Raw genomic sequence first — 16,631 nt, forward strand, 5'->3', positions numbered from 1 at the left:
GCTGTTTATTGCATAGGTGCTTGAGAAAGCTGTTTCTCCTTATGTCTATCCATGATGCAGATTATGGTTGGAAGTAACCTGTTATATCCAGATACAGTATTGAACCAATTCAGGGTAAGTGAATGGGGTGGGCCCATGACTACTATGGAAAGTTCTGGAGGTGGTTACAGGGTGCCATAATTGTGCACTTCCCAATAATATAATTCAATAAAGATTTGTGATGATCTTTATTCGGGCCAGGCCTATCTGGCAGTTCCCACAGATCAGAAATCATGTTACATTTCCATAGCATGAATCAGAGAGCCATAAAATTGTGCTCTTGGAATGGTCTTAAGGTTTCTAGGCTAATCAACTGCAGCACCAAGTCACGGTACCTCAGTTCTCCCAGCAAATATGCTGGATGAGTGGTCACATGTGTGCAAGGCCTCAACAAGGCAGGCACTAGGAAGAAGGAATTATATGTACTATGGGTTAAGAAGGTGAATCTATAATGGCAGAATTGGAGGGAGGCCAGAATACATTAGCATTCTGTTCCCCGTGGTCTTATAGGAGAAAGATTCAAGGTGAAAATTTGCTTTTTAAAACTGATATGCATAATCGGTTTTGCTATAGGTTGGGAAGCAAATTCCACTGTTGGGTATACACAGCTCCAACGTAAAATTTAGCTGTCTGGTGCCTTTGAGGCCAAGTGTATTATCTAATGATTTCCAAGGCATTTGCAAATGAGTAACTTCAGGGAAGCATCTTCACCTTGGCTAGGAGGTCTGGGAGAGCACATTCTACTCCTTTCCATGCATTTGGTAGAGTACACCTGGAATTCGGCGTGGTTTGTAAGTAACAAGCATTTCACTACAATATTTCTCCCCTCTAGATACAGGTAGGTCACCGCAGGAGAATAAATTAAATCAACACCTGTGCTAAGGAACAGACAACCCCTAAAGACAGCATTGATCCCAATTTCCATGTTCCACCTATCAGAGTTAAAGCAATAACGCTCTTGGTTTGGTTTCATCACACTAAACATCCAACGTTTGTAGTCCTGACAGCAAAGCCTGTGCCAGAATTAGCAAAAAGGATGCAAAATTGCTCGTGAGCATAGGAGATGTGTAGTTTCCATATAAAAAGGTGTCTGGGTTAGGTGAGGTTTTTGCCCCTTGCAAACAATGGCATGTGAGCACATCCATTTTCAGAAAAGAATAGCAAATAGTTTTGTAAAGTACAAAATGTTTTAAAAAGAAAAAGATTGTCTTCTTGCAATAAATGGCTATGAAGCATGAAAATGTCTTCTAAAATGACTTCTTCTTGATGGAGGTGTGGGACAGGCCTTATCAACATCCTCAGCGGTTCTTAATATATGAGAGTATTTATAGAATTATTGAGACAAATGTGCTGATCTGGGAATAACTCTTTTTCGCCATGGTAATATGTAAAAAGAAAAAATCAGAATGAACTTTCTTCTATCTACCAAAGAAATAATTTAAACGCTGTAGGTAAAGCAAAACCTTACAGTTTTGAAAGGTTGTCAGTGTTTCCACTATAAATGACCCATTTTCTGTGGTTTGTAACTCGCTGCCATACACAATTTGCTCCAGGCTAACATACTCGCCCTATTTCATTCAAAGGCTTCAGTTTCAATTGATTCAGTCATGAACTAATGCAAAAATGAGAAGGCTGGTTGTTCTGATATGAGGAGTAAATCTGAGGCTTTGTTTCTAATCAATATTAACTGACCACTTTAGGGTTTATGAAGAAAAGAACCCCTTCCACAAGAGGGCAATTGAAAGGGTACACTGGGATCCTGCAATCATTCCTTTTTTATGAGAAATTTCACTATGGATGTGTGACAGGGTCTGTAAAAAGCCTGAGGTTTGTGGCAGAATGTTTACAGGCAACCCCGGGAAGCTTCCAGAGGACTTGGTTCATGGAATAGTACTCTGTTTTTTATATCAGCGGTTGAGTTTTCAACTTGAACTTGACATCTTACACAGAATATGCCTCTGCATTAATTAAACTAAGTTTTGTGGCTTGTGGCTGCTTGTATACAAGCATTCAAAAGTTCATAGCAATGTGACATTTATTGGCCATATGAATGTAAATGATTATTCTGGAAATTTGGAGAGAGACAGCTTTAGGGGATGGGATTTAAATGTAAACCCAGTTTATAGTACCAAATTTCTGGGGTAGATTTTCAATTTTTTTTCTTTCTTTTACTCTTTATTTCATCTCAGAGTGCAGAGCTCTCTCGCTCCTTCAGAGGAGAGCTTTTGAAATAATTGGAAATGTACTGTAGGACATTTCCTTCCAGATTTTGCACGAATGCATTAGCCAATAACATGGCCCTATTATGAAGTTACATGGTAACGCCTTCAGTTTTGCCCATGGAAATTAATTATGTGGGCTCTCCGAGTCCCTTCTGGGTAAAAACGCAGACCTGCATTCAAAAGCTCACTTTTAATCTAAAATGAGAGTCAGATGCTATTGAAACTGCATTTTGACCCAGGGAGCAGTAAAAGTCCCACGATACCTTTTGCAACCACAGGGTGAAAACCCTAGTGCCTCGGCCAATTTCCAAATGGTGTAATCCCATTTCTCCACTTGCCTAATACTTCCTCTGCCATTCCAAGTGGAAGAGAAGGTCACTTCCTAGCTTTTAGGGTTTTAGGAGATTAGAGAGTAATACTCTAGATTAATTAGTGAGACATTCGGCACACAACATCGCTGATGTGTTTGCTGGCCGGTGGTGATGTGAAATAGCAACTAATTCTGCCTTTGTAAATGTTAATGTATAATGATTTGCCAAATCCCAACCTAAAAGCCGCACTTCAAATATAAGCCTAATTTTATCCATTCGTTGGATAAAGGATCCACTCAAAAAAACTTGTCCTCATTAGAAAATGAAAATAAACATTCTGAAGTGTGTGGTTATGTAGGGGCGGTGCACGTGTTATGAGGGGAGGGGGGCCTGAAAATAAGGATCAGTTTAGCACATTTAGCCATGGAGAAATTCTTATTCAGTTAAGATAATCCTAGCCTTCGGCTCTGAAAATGGCTCAAATTGTTGTTTCAAGTGGTTGTGGCTACTAAGAACAACTCGTCTATCCAGATGACACGATGAAATGAAGATGCACGTGTTCTGGCAAGGCAGCTTCTATTCCTGGGCAGCTCTTTGCCATGCGGAGTTATAAGCACACACACAGGCGTTAGCCGGTCCCAACTACGACATGAACTGAAATGGTAGAGCAATGGGATGAAGATGGTTTCTGCACCTGTGAGCTGGAAGTCATCACCTGTTCCACTGTGGCAGTTGGCCTGGTCGTCATCACATTCATCCACCGGGTTCCCGTTGGGAGTGGTCGGTCCAGCTGTAGGGGCTGAAACAAGATCCAAGGATTATTATCTCACACCTTGGAAATGTATTCTCAAGCCTCTGGCTGTTGGATCTGCTAACGCTTATGCAGAAAACTTTAATCTGCGGTAAGAAGGCCAGGGGCATGGTTTGCCTCTCTTTCAGGAGCTAGATATGCTTGGATTCTGCAGAATGTACAATAGCAGAGCCTGCTTTGTTTCGGTATTTGATTCATATCTGCTGAGTAGAGTTGGCTGCCTTAGCATTTTATACGTTGTTATCTACATAAACATCCTTCTTCTGAAAAGCTCTTGAGTTCTCACTGGTTATTTATTCAGGACCCTGGAGTTGAGAACTTTGAAGATAGAGATTTTGCTTGAAATGTTTTCCCTTTCATTTTCGAGGTGTTAGAGCACTCACTTGTCATAAATTCTTTTATATTCTTAGTACTGACTAAGTTTGCTAAGTTTATATTATAATTCTTCCCCGAAGGGAGTCAACATTCACATTTAATGCAATAGTGCTTTTTAAAACCAAACCAAACCAAACAAACAAAAAACAGTGATTCCATTTCTCTTTAAGTAGCTTCTCAAACTGTGAGCCCTCTCTCCAGGGCAGGTGTGTGAGAGAAGTTGTCTCAGATATCCCGGGGTCATTTTACATGAACTCTCATAGGACTGCATTCCACTGTTCACAGGTATTCCTATATCTCTGAATTTGCAGTTGAAAGGTATCCAACATTAACCAAAGACTGCTTTTGAAGTCCTTTAAATTTCGTTCAGCTCTTTTTTTTCAGCCTGTTACTCATTTTTGCAATCTGTTTAATATTTTACAGTTTTTGGCATTACATTTCACTTTATAAGACTTGAGATAATGGATAGTTCTCGTGATGTCTGAGAACCATACAAGATGTTGGTGGCTGGGGGCTGTTCTCTTCTGGCCAATAGGAATGTGTCAGTAACTGCTGCTTTCTCAGTAAAAATCTGACATTCTTTGAATGGTGCTGAAACACCAAGCAGAGTTATGGCACGTGGAGAAACAGAGCTAAGTTTCAGCTTCTTCAATGGCCCAAAGACACACACCAGTAATAACTAAGAAGTTACCATGTGCAAATAACATACATGCCATTCAGGCCTGCAATCCAGACTTTTTTGTAAAACACATACACCCGTATTCTGGCCTCTATGTATTGCTCTCATTGAATCAGTAGCATCTTCTCTGGCAAGCCAGACAGTTGTCTTTCTTCCTTAAGCTCTCCTTGCTCTTGATACTGTGCTACCTTTAAGTATTTAAAACTCTATTCATTTTGCTGATTTTTCTGCATTCATCAAGCTGTTTCTAAAGGAGGAGTTCCGCATTATAAATGGCCTGAGGTAGTGGCTAGCTAGATTCACTAGATTCAACGGAAAAAAAAGAGGAAGCGAATGATATGTATGTTCCAGTTTTACTATTTGAAAATATATTATCTTCTGGGGTTCTTTATCTCTTTTTTCTTTTTTTGATTTGGAGTTTCGCTCTTGTCACCCAGGCTGGAGTGCAATGGCGTGATCTCAGCTCACTGCAACCTCCGCTTCCCTGATTCAAGAGATTCTCCTGTCTCAGCCTCACGAGTAGCTGGGATTACAGACGTGAGCCACTGCACCCAGCCTGTGGTTCTTTATTTCTTAAATATAAGTGCTAGCACCTAGGACAGACACTCCTGGGAGGCTGGAGTGGACTGCATCTTTCTCCTGCATTCCCTTAGGTGTCTCCCCTAGAACAAGGCACAGAGTAGATATTTAATAAGGGCCTGTTACTGATTGAAGGGAGAAGAAAAGCATTTCTTTTCACCAATCATATCAAAAAGCTTCGACATTACTTTCCCCAGATGTTTGTTTCACATATGGCCCAAGGCAATGTCCTCACTTTTGTGAGTGCTTGGAAACATCTGTAGGCAAATCCCTTCACCGATCATTTCTACCTCACTACAGAAGTGACACTAGAGAGTGGAAGCTCTAACTTCCCAATGAGTCCTCCTTGCCTGCTGCCTAGACAGGGCTGATTTGTCAAGACAGGGGAATTGCAATAGAGAAGGAGTTTAATTCATGCGGAGACAACTGTATGGGAGATAGGGGTTCTATTATTGATTGGGGTTGAGGTTTTGAAGGATAATTTGGTGAGTAGGGGTTGAAAAGTGGCAGGTGCTCATTGGTCAGGTCTGAGATGAAATCACAGGGAGTTGAAGGTGTCCTCTTGTGCTGAGTCAATTTCTGGTGGGGACACAAGGCAGGATGAGCCAGTTGATTGATCTGGGTAGTGCCAGCTGATCCGTCAACTACAGGGTCTGCAAAATATCTGAAGCCCTGATCTTAGATTTTACAACAGTGACATTATCCCCAGGAGCAATTTGGGGAGGTTCAGAATCTTGCAGCCTCCAGGTGCATGACTCCTAAACCATAATTTCATTTTTTTCCCCTAAACCATAATTTCTAATTTTGTGGCTAATTCGTTAGCCTTGCAAAGGCAATCTAGTACCCAGGCAGGAAGGGGGTTTGTTTTGGGAAAGAGCTGTTATTGTCTTTGTTTCAAAGTTAAACCACAAGTTCCTCCTAAAGTTAGTTTGGCCTACGCCCAGGAATGAACAAGGACAGCTTGGAGGTTAGAAGCAAGATGGAGTCAGTTAGGTCAGATCTCTTTCACTGTCATCACGTTCTCCTTACAATTTTTGCAAGGGTGCTTTCAAAACTTCCAGCAGGCTATCTTTTCAACCCTCCATTCACTCCACCTCCTAAATCAGCATCGCCTTCCAGAATCCGGGCTACAGATTTCGCATCCTGAGAGCAGACTCCCTTTCCAGATGACCACGTTTCTCTGTGAATTGAACGAACGCATCTGCAGTGAATGGAGTCCACCCATCCCTTCTTTTTCTTGGCATCCTTTGCCAAAGTCCTGGCACATGGACATTCTTGGTCTGTGTTGATAGTGCCTGGATAATTTAGGTGTCTGGGGCATGACTACAGATATGGAAACAACCACACAGTAAAGAATGGGAGAAAATGGCCTGCTTTTAAATAAACACATTGAAAAAGCAGCTATGAATTATTCAGGAGTATGGTGATTGATAGCTGAAGATTCTGTCATGCACAAGTAAAGTTTTATGGTATTTAATGTGCTCAGGAATATAATTATATTTGGTAGCTTGAGACACAAATAATTGTAAAATTGCAAGAAGGTGACATTAAAACGCATTCTTCAAAACAACTGTGAGCATATATGCTCGGCTGATTAACATCTGGATGCCAACAATAGTCATTCTTGAAGCTAGGCTGGAGCAAGACCTCTATGGGGATAGAAAAACTGGTGTAGGTTACTCATTTATGTCCAAATCTAAGGCAGATGGGGATTCTAGTGCATACATATATTAAACGGTACAATAACCAACTCAAAACATTCATTTCATTCATTATGTGTTCAAAGAGAGTGCAGCCATGGGGTCGGCGTGTGGACTGAATTTGTACTTGATATGACCTTCATATAATAATCTAAGTGTAGGCAGTAACGTCACTCTACTTTCAGACATGTTGTCTCATGTGAAGTTCTGTTTCTCTGCAGCAGCCTAAGATATTCATCCAGGATAATGTCTTGATGTCTTAGTTTGTCAAAGGCTGCTTTCTGTTTCTATGTGCTGGTAATCAACACTGCAGATAGAAACTGGATCAGATATCGACCTCTAAATAATATTTAAAAGGCAAAAGTGGTTGCCAGGGGTTGAGGGAAGTTGCCTGCTTACTGGGTAAGGGGTTTTCCTCTGGAGTGATGGAAATATTTTGGAACTAGAAAGAGGGGAGTTGGTACAACTGAATTGTAAATGTGCTAAATGCCACCGAGTTGTAGTGAATTTTATGTTATGTGAATTTCAACTCTATTAATTATCTCTTTTTTTTTTTTAAGTAAAGAGAGACAATCTCACATAATCCAAGGAGAGTCAAACAACCCAAGACAAAAGTAGGACTGTGAAGGTGCTGCCTTGTGACATGTGTCAGAGCTTTGAGCCTCACTGATGGGCAGGCACCGAGATATGGGGCCTCCCAAGGGAAAAGGGTAGGCAATTTGCAAAGGCGCCATCAGGGGCCTAAATGCATGGAAGAGGAAATTTAAAAAGGAATGAGAATTAACTCTGGAGATCATAATTACCTTCCACTTCACAGCCCAGCAGCTCCATTCGGAGCCCCAGTCCGCCATGAGTGGCTCTCTCGGGGTAGATCCTGATGAATCGCGTGGAGAGAGCTGGAAAAGTCCGCAGCTCAGGTGTGTCATAGTTGTTGTTGCCCTCAAAAGACTGTGAAGCATGAAAAACACAGGGCATTAAGAAAAAAAAAAGTGCTCCCCTTTAGCAACTGTTTCTTCCCTCCACCAGGACTCTGAATAGGGCAGAGGAAAAGGCTTCATTCTACCACTTTGTAAATGGTGGACATCTCTTTCATAAATGAGAAAGGAAACAACAATGAAAGCTTCTCTAAGAAGTGACAGATGGCATTTGCTTATTTATTCATTATTATTATTTTTTGAGATGGAGTCTCACTCTGTTGCCCAGGGTGGAGTGCAATGGTGCAATTGCACCTCTCTTCAGTCTCACCCTCCCTGGGCTCAGTGATCCTCCCACCTCAGCCTCCTGAGTAGCTGGGACTACAGGCACCCACCACCATGCCTAGCTAACTTTTGTATTTTTTGCAGAGATGGCGTTTCACCATGTTGCCCAGGCTGGTCTTAAACTTAGGGGCTCAAGTGATCCGCTTGCCTCAGTATCCCAAAGTGCTGGGATTACAGGCGTGCGCCACCATGCCCAGCTAATTTTTTGTGGAGACAGGGTGTCACCATGTTGCCCAGGCTGGTCTCAAACTCCTGGCTGCAAGAGATTCTCCTGGCTTGGCCTCTCCAAGTGCTGGGATTACAGGTGTGAGCCACTGCTCCTGGCATGAGTTGGCATCTCTTTTGAAGTGTGTTCCTAGCTTGAAGTCCCTGTGACAGTTTTCAGAGGCTTGGCCACCCACTGCCAGTGCTGCTACTGACTTAGTTTCCTTTTCACATGCCCAGATAGATCAAAATCCTTTCTGGAATTCTGAGAAGATGGAGCAACGACTAGCCCTGTTTTCCTTTTCAAGAAATGGATGAGCCTCCTTGTGTCCTCTTCTCCAGCATAATTCTTAATCCCATTCCAAATGGGAGAAGGCAGAGGGGGAGGAGGAAAAGAAAATTGTCTCATCATAAGGAATGTCCTTTTAGATATCAAACATTGCATGACGTTTGATAGAGTAAGACATTGTTCTAACTGCTTAAAATCTATGTACTCATTTAATCCTCAGAACAACTCATTTTGTCATCTTCCTATAATATTGAAAAACCATAAAAGTTTCTCAGTTGTTTCTATAGAACCTAATCTATGATTCCTAACACACCTTTCCACTGAAAAAAATCTCTAACGTGAAAAAGAAAACTGATAAAATGGTCCATTTAAGAGCAGCACTTTTTTTTTTTTCTTGAGACAGAGTCTCGCCCTGTCACCCAGGCTGGAGTGCAGTGGCATGATCTTGACTCTCTGCAACCTGCGCCTCTCGTGCGCAAGTGATTCTCCTGTCTCAGCCTCCCAAGTAGCTGGGATTGCAGGTGCACACCAATATGTCCAACTAATTTTTGTATTTTTAGTAGAGATGGGGTTTCACCATGTTGGCCAAGCTGGTCTTGAACTCCTGACCTCAAGTGATCTGCCTGCCTTGGCCTCCCAAAGTACTGGGATTATAGGCATGAACCACCATGCCTGGCCACGTATTTTTTAACTATTCAGAGATTTTAAAAACATGTTACATTTAATTTTCCAAATGAAGGTAAATTCTCCATGAGGTGAATTCTATATTATGGTCCTTTTACAGACAAGGAAACTGAGGCACAGAGTTGTCAAGTCATTGGCCCATGGCCATACACACAGCAAGTGGCAGAGCCAGGACTCAAATCTAGATGGTCTTAACTGGCGCCCTTAACCACACCACGATGATGCCTCTGCCCTTACAAACCATCTAGTCCAGTCTCTTCATTTATTTATTTTTTTAAAGACGGAGTCTCGCTCTGTCACCAAGGTTGGAGTGCAGTGGTGCGATCTCAGCTCACTGCAACCTCTGCCTCCAGCTCACTGCCTCTGCCTCACTGCAACCTTGAAGATAACCTTCAAGCAATTATCTTGCCTCAGCCTCCAGAGTAGCTGGGATTACAGGCACCCGCCACCATGCCTGGCTAATTTTTGTATTTTAAGTAGAGACAGGGTTTCACCATGTTGGCCAGGCTGGTCTCGAACTCCTGACCTCAGGTGATATGCCCACCTCAGCCTCCCAAAGTGCTGGGATTACAGATGTGAGCCACCGAGCCGGCCCAGTCTCCTGATTTTAATAGGTGAAAACACCATGGTCCAAGAAACATCTATGCCCAAGGCCACACATTTAGTTTCATTAATTTGTCTTTAATCTGATGCAAATTGGACTAGTAGACCTGGTAGATCAGATGGAGTGGCTGGCCGGCCCCAGGCCATGCCAGTCAGGAGTAGAGCCATGCCCAGTAGCTGTGTCAGGACATCAAAAACCAGCCTAATATGTGCTTGTTCGGTGGTGGAAATGTCATAACAAAACAGTGGAGGCATGTCAGTGAAGACAGATTGGGTAGGTTGCAACAGAATCAGCGGGTTTCTGAGTTCTAGAAGTAAATTAATTGGCCTTTTCCAACTCAGAAAAGCCTCTAGGAGTTTAAAAATGCATTGCTAATATAGGCCCGCCTCTTCCAATTAAAATTGCTTTCTTTTTTTTTTTTTATCAAAAGTAAATTCACTATCGGGGTTCTGCACTCTTTATAGAACTGCAATTGCTGCCAGTAATTGAGACTCTGACACATATTATTGTTAGGCCCAATTAAGTTGTTGTCAGTAAGATACTAATTATAATGAAAATACCATTACTACATATGCAAGTTCTGTCTATGTTAACATACCTCCAAAGAGCATAGGAGAAAAGCATTTATATCTATGGAATCCCAGGCTCATCTCTTCATTTTAACTTGAGCAAAGAATTAACACTATGTAAATACATTATAAAAGCTGTCAGTGCTGAGCTGGGAAGAATATTAGTAATGAAAACCCATATGGAGCTAGGCTAACTGATATAATAAACTTACTTATGAATTCTTTGTGTTCTGTTGCTAATTATGTTTTAGAAGATGAGGACTTAGGGTGTTTGGACCTTCTCTCTGTTGCTAAAAAGTCTAGTTAATGCAAAGATTCTGATATAGCTTGCCCATTACACACTATTTTTGGGGTAGAGAGTGAGGAAAGGGCATTGAAAATTTAAATCCATCCAAGTGCTGTGGATTTCACAAAACAGAGTGCTCATTTTACTTTTACATAAAAGGTACTTGGCATCTTAAGAGGTAGCCTTCACTTGTAAAATTAAATATAGCATGTTTTAAAAATCTTCATATAATTAAAAACCATGTGCCACTCTAAAATGGAAGATTTTCACCCGTTTCTTTTTTCGTCTTAGAGATTTTATTTCACTGGAAGGGTGGGTTAAGGAATCATAGATTAGGCTGTATATAAACAACGAAGAAGTTTTTATGGTTTTCAATATCATAGGAAGATGATAATGATGGATAGAATCATATTTTAGAAATAAACCCCAACACGTTCAACCAATCTTGAATTCAGTGTTTTGTGAAAGTTGAAAGATGTATGTTGGCTTCTCATGGAATTCAGTGCTGGATTTACTACAGAAGAGTGATAGCTTTAGATCTGGTTGCAGACGCATGAATTATAGAGAGACAGGGAAGCACGTGATGCACCCTATCAAAAGCATATGGTGACTTGTTTTCTTTCTCTCTCAGAGCCCTAGTGTTGAAGAACATGTCACACCAGCACACGCCGCCGTCGCCAGCAGCAGGAAGTTGTTGATTTGCAGCATATTCACACTTTCTGATGCAGTCAGAGCTCACTGCTTCTCAGAAAAGATCCACTCAGAAGGGAACTCCAGTTTCTGATTTTTTTTTTTTTTTTTTTTTTTTTTTTTTTTTGCTTTTTCTTCCCCCCAAACAAGGCACAAAAGGGGAAAATGAACTGGAGACAAGAAAAAAGGTAGCTGCACAGAGAGATAAATATAACACTGAAAATATTTTAGAAACCACAAGTTCAGGAAGGGAGAGATGGGAGAGAGATTCAGATATTTCTGATGGCACCCAGCCCTGTCAGTGGCCTGCTGCGCTAGTGGTAGCCGGCGGTTTCCTTGGAGGGTTCACATCTGGAGGGAGTGGGAGCTGGTGACACAGCCTGGCTTCTTTGCTGCCTGCGATGCCTCTGGCCTGAGTCACTATATTAAGCCAAATTCCCACACTTGCTTAGAGAGGGAGTGAGGATAATAGTCCCTTCAATAAGCTAAAATCTGTTTTTCACAAGAGGAGTAGGTCGTGGCCAAAGAAGGGATGGAAAGGCTAAGACCAAAAGGTCAGTTGTGTTGGTATGAGAAATATCATTGCTGAATATAATTCCCACACTGCACACAGAACTTAAACTGCTGGTTGTCTGTAGGTTGGTCCATAATTTGAATCCTAAACCAGCTTCTGGGCCACCCAGCACACTCCAGGGTATCCTTTCCAAGTTGCTGTTGTATGCTGGCAAATAAATTTAGCCATCACTCTAAGTAAAATATAATGACTGAGGTAGATCTGTTTGGTTGAAAAAAATTATACCTTGCATTTTGGTGAATGTTGGAATATTTTTGTGTTGAGATTTCCTTTTCTTTTCACTGGATTATCAAAAGCCTACTGCATCTTAAAAGGGTTCAGTGTGTAAAGAAATATACTTAAAGCCCGGCACGGTGACTCACGCCTGTAATCTCAGCACTTTGGGAGGCCGAGGTGGGCGGATCATGAGGTCAGGAGATTGAGATCATCCTGACTAACATGGTGAAACCCTGTCTCTACTAAAAATACAAAAAATTAGCTGGTGTGGTGGCAGGCACCTGTAATCCCAGCTACTCGGAAGGCTGAGGCAGGAGAATGACTTGAACCCAGGAGGCGCAGCTTGCAGTGAGCCGAGATTGTGCCACTGCACTCCAGCCTGGGCAACAGAGCGAGACTCCATTTCAAAAAAAAAAGAAATATACTTAAGCATTATTCACAATAGCTAAAGGTGGCAGCAATTCAACTATCCATCAGTGGGTGAATGGATAAACAAAGTGTGGTATAAACAGACAATGAATATTATCCAACCTTGTGAAGGATGGAAATTCTGACACAATGCTACAACACCGATGGCCCGTGAAGACATTATCCTAAGTGACATAAAGCAATCACAAAAAGACAAATACAGTTTGAGGTCCCTAAAATGGTTTGAATTCACAGAGACAGAAAGTGGAGGTGGTCACCAGAGACTGGGGGCAGGGTGACTGGGAGTTGTTGCTTAATGGGTGTAGAATTTCAGTTTTGCAAGATGAGAAAGTTCTAGAGATTGGTTGCACAATATACACACACTTAACACTGTTGAACTGCACACTAAAAAGGTTAAGATGGGAAATTGTATATTATGTGTATTTTATCACAATTAATTAATTTTTTTTTTTTTTTTTTTTGAGACAGAGTCTTACTCTGTCACCCAGGCTAGAGTGTGGTGGTGCGCTCTTGGCTCACTGAAACCTCCGCCTCCCGGGTTTAAGCAATTCTCCTGCTTCAGCCTCCAGAATAGCTAGGACTACAGGCACATGCTTCCACACCCTGCTAATTTCTTGTATTTTAGTAGAGACGGCGCTTCACTGTGCTGTCCAGGCTGGTCTAGACCTCCTGAGCTCAGACAATGAGCCTGACTCAGCCTCCCAAAGTGCTAGGATTACAGGCGTGAACCACCACGCCCGCGCCTGGCCCATAATTAAAATGTATATCAAAAAACAAAACACTTAAACTACAGGTAGGTGAGAGATGGGGGAAGGGCAGACCCAAATGACTGAGTGGTGTCTGCAAGGGGTTCTGAGCACTGGCTGGATAGCTGCTGTCAGCCCCGGGCTTCCCTGTCTCCTGTCTGCCTGTTGAGCTGTCCCTCCTTCCCTCCAGGCAGGGAATGGGACCAGCAATGCAATTCTTTTGCATGTGATCTCAGACATCGCTTTTCATGCCATATTCCAGTCTTCCTAGAATCAAGGGTCTTACTGACCCCATGACACACCTCCTATGATGTCCTGGCTGGAAGGAAATAAGAAGAAGCCCTTCACTTTGGAAGATCGAGATGGGCAGATCACCTGGTTGGGAGTTCGAGACCAACCTGACCAACATGGGGAAACCTTGTCTATACTAAAAATACAAAAAATTAGCCTGGTGTGGTGGCGCATGCCTGTAACCCCAGCTACTCAGGAGGCTGAGGCAGGAGAATCACTTGAACCCGGGAGGCAGAGGGTGCAATGAGCTGAGATCGCGCCATTGCACTCCAGCCTGGGCAACAAGAGCGAAAACTCCGTCTCAAAAAAAAAAAAAAAAAAAAAAAAAAAAAGAAGCCCTTCCTCAGGAGAATGCCAGAGGCCCTTGATGGAAGTTAAGGACGCAAGGGACGACTTCCTGCCAGTCCCCAGCCCTCACCTTTGCCTTGCGTTTGCTGTCGTCCATGATCATCTTCCAGTCGGAGCCGTTGTTGCTGTACCCGATCTTGAACTTCCTCATGAATACCTTGTTCTCTCGGTGCTTCCCACCCTGAATGATGATGCCCCTCACGATCTTCTCCTCCCCCAGGTCTATTTGGAGCCACTCATTGACGTAGGAATGAGGTGCGGGTGGCAGTGCCCAGCCGGAGCGACTGGTTACCAGGCGGATGTTTTCAGGCATCCAGTTTCTGTCCCCTTGGTTGGATGATGTGATCTGGGAGTCAGAAATAAGTCCAGACACCATACCCAACATTCCGGAGCAAGGATAATCTGGGAGGTGAAATGAAATAGATAATGTAAAATGATTTTCTGGGCGACTCCATGCTAAGAAAGAAAATACAACATATGGAATAAAGACATGACTTGGTACCCAATCATACGCAATTTTCAGTCTCTGGATTATTTTACAGTAACTCTTCCCTCCCTCAAACTTTCCTCCTGCGCTGTCAGAATTCCTATCTCTACACTCACATCCCAGTAAGGCAAATCTTCAATAAAAGATACATTCCCCCTGCTATGAGGTCTTCTAAGTTTAGTATTCATATTTCAATCTCTTTGGTATCCAGAATTTATCCCTGGATCAAGTACTGGCCCTGCTTCAGAGAAGTTGATAGTTTATGATGGATTGGAGATGTGCATAGAAGTTATTCCAACAGCAGGAAAGTTGCTAAAACGAAGGTAAAGAGACAATGATGCAGAGGTAAAGAGAAGAAATGCATGACTTAGCCTGCAGGGGTAAGAGAGGACCTCCCAGGGCAGGTGACGTTTGAATTGAGTGTGGAAGAATAGTGACCACGATCCCCCGCAACCCTTCCCCCCACCCCTATTTCTAATTGCATTGGGGACTTTCCACAAGAATGTCTCATCGTCATCTCAAATGTACCATCAGCAGACTAAGACAGTCCTTTCCCTGGATACTGCACCCTTTCACTGAACCCTGTCTTTTAATTGGTGGCATCACTAATCATCCAGTTCCTGGCTAGTCATCTTGTCATTTCCGTTTGGCTGCCAAATCCTGTTGTGTTTTTGTTAAGTAAAAGAAAGCAACAAAACCCTTGTCGCCTCCTTCCTTTCTTCTGGATTTATCCTGATCCGAGCGCTCTGGCCAGGGTGCTACATGAGCTCTTGGTTGGCCTCCCAGACCCCACTCTGAATCTCCACTACACCAACTGCTATCTAACTTTTCAGAAAATGTTGTTTTAACCATGTCATTCTCATCCTCAAAAATCTCCACTGCTAAGTGAAAGAAGCCCGACACAAAGAGGACAAATATGGTCTGATTCCATGGATATGAGTAGCCTATCACTAGATCAGTCAGATTCATAGAGACAGAAAGCAAAATGGTGGTTGCCAGGGCTTGGGGGAAACGGAGATTGGGAGAGTTAATGTTTCATGGGTGCAGAGTTTCAGTCTGAGATGATTATAAAATTCTGGAAATAAGGTGATGCTTGCACAGCAATGTGACTGTACTTAATGCCACAGAATTGTACACTTAAAAATGTACAATGATAAAATGAAAATGGTTAAAAGTGGTTGAAAATTGTTAAAGCAGTACATTTTATGTTATGTATATTTTACCCCATGATATAAAAGAGAAATCTTTTGAAAATGTGCGATGGTTTTCCATTACTGATGGGAAGATATCAAAACTCGATCTGGTGTTCAAGACCCTCATTTTGATTTCATCCCATTTGCCTAATTTGATTTTCTATTACTGACAATACATCTCAGTTAACCAATTCTCTTCTCATACAGTATAGACGTTATCCTCATCATTGCCTTTGCTCAAAACCCAGCTTAAGACTCAAAAAAGCTTTTCAAGCTACTCCAGCATTTATTCTGAGCTCTCCCATCTCAGAAATATGATGTAAGTAGCACAGAGCTCAGCATTCCACTGCTCTCTAAGGCTGCAAGATTGTTAGTGATATACCCACAGCAAGACTGTAAGATCTTTGAAGGCAACGAACAGCACCATAGACCTTTTTATGTCTTCTAAAGCAGCCCAAGTAGCTTCTGAGCACAAGGAGAGCATCAGTCATTGATGAATTCAACGATGGCTTAATGACAAAACGTCCAACACTTCAATTATTTTCCTTTATAAACTGTATGTCCCAATCAAGAACATGTGCAGGAATGATAACCTATTTTTCTTTGAAGCAACTCAATCCTGCATAATGTAATAAAAAGTTAGCCTAAAAATATAACTACCCCTAAGTGAGAGGCAAACATCTAATGCAATTAAACTAAGTCCATGTTATCAGCTGAACCTTAAGAATTAATTATTCAGATACTTTCCACAAGAGTTCTATGGTCCAAATCACGTCATTTCTTTACTCAGACATTCACTGCCTTCTTGTCTAGAAATTATGCATGTCATTTTCAATCAGGCATGCAGGCCTTCCATATCATGTCCTTGCAAGGCCTCTCTCCCCATTCACTCCTTTAACCGGTGCCAATTGACATGAAGAACTTCCTTACTTCTGGGAGTCTGGAGGCTTTCTTTCTATTCCCTCAGCAAGGAATTCCCCATCATCTTACACTTTCCATGATCTGAACTGCTTAAAATCCTGACCTGTTTTCGAATGCCACATCAC

The 16,631-nt window shown here is 42.2% G+C and overlaps 1 protein-coding gene across 7 annotated transcripts in view; it reads right to left on the reverse strand.

Moving 5' to 3' along the window:
- NRP1 (neuropilin 1) overlaps nucleotides 1–16,631 on the reverse strand; it is a 159,548-nt gene that overhangs the window by 22,395 nt on the left and 120,522 nt on the right. For 4 of the 7 annotated variants that reach the window (XM_050805265.1, XM_050805264.1, XM_050805263.1 and 1 more), the window contains 3 exons: nucleotides 13,976–14,307; nucleotides 7,520–7,664; nucleotides 3,267–3,371 (listed from right to left, as the gene is read on the reverse strand). In XM_050805265.1, the coding sequence (XP_050661222.1) occupies nucleotides 3,267–3,371; nucleotides 7,520–7,664; nucleotides 13,976–14,307 (582 nt within the window). The remainder of the gene's footprint in view (nucleotides 1–3,266; nucleotides 3,372–7,519; nucleotides 7,665–13,975; nucleotides 14,308–16,631) is intronic. The other 3 variants (XM_050805268.1, XM_050805269.1, XM_050805266.1) reach the window with 2 other exon arrangements.

This window comes from Macaca thibetana, chromosome 9, assembly GCF_024542745.1.
Source record: "Macaca thibetana thibetana isolate TM-01 chromosome 9, ASM2454274v1, whole genome shotgun sequence".
In the NCBI taxonomy this organism is placed as follows: domain Eukaryota; kingdom Metazoa; phylum Chordata; class Mammalia; order Primates; family Cercopithecidae; genus Macaca; species Macaca thibetana.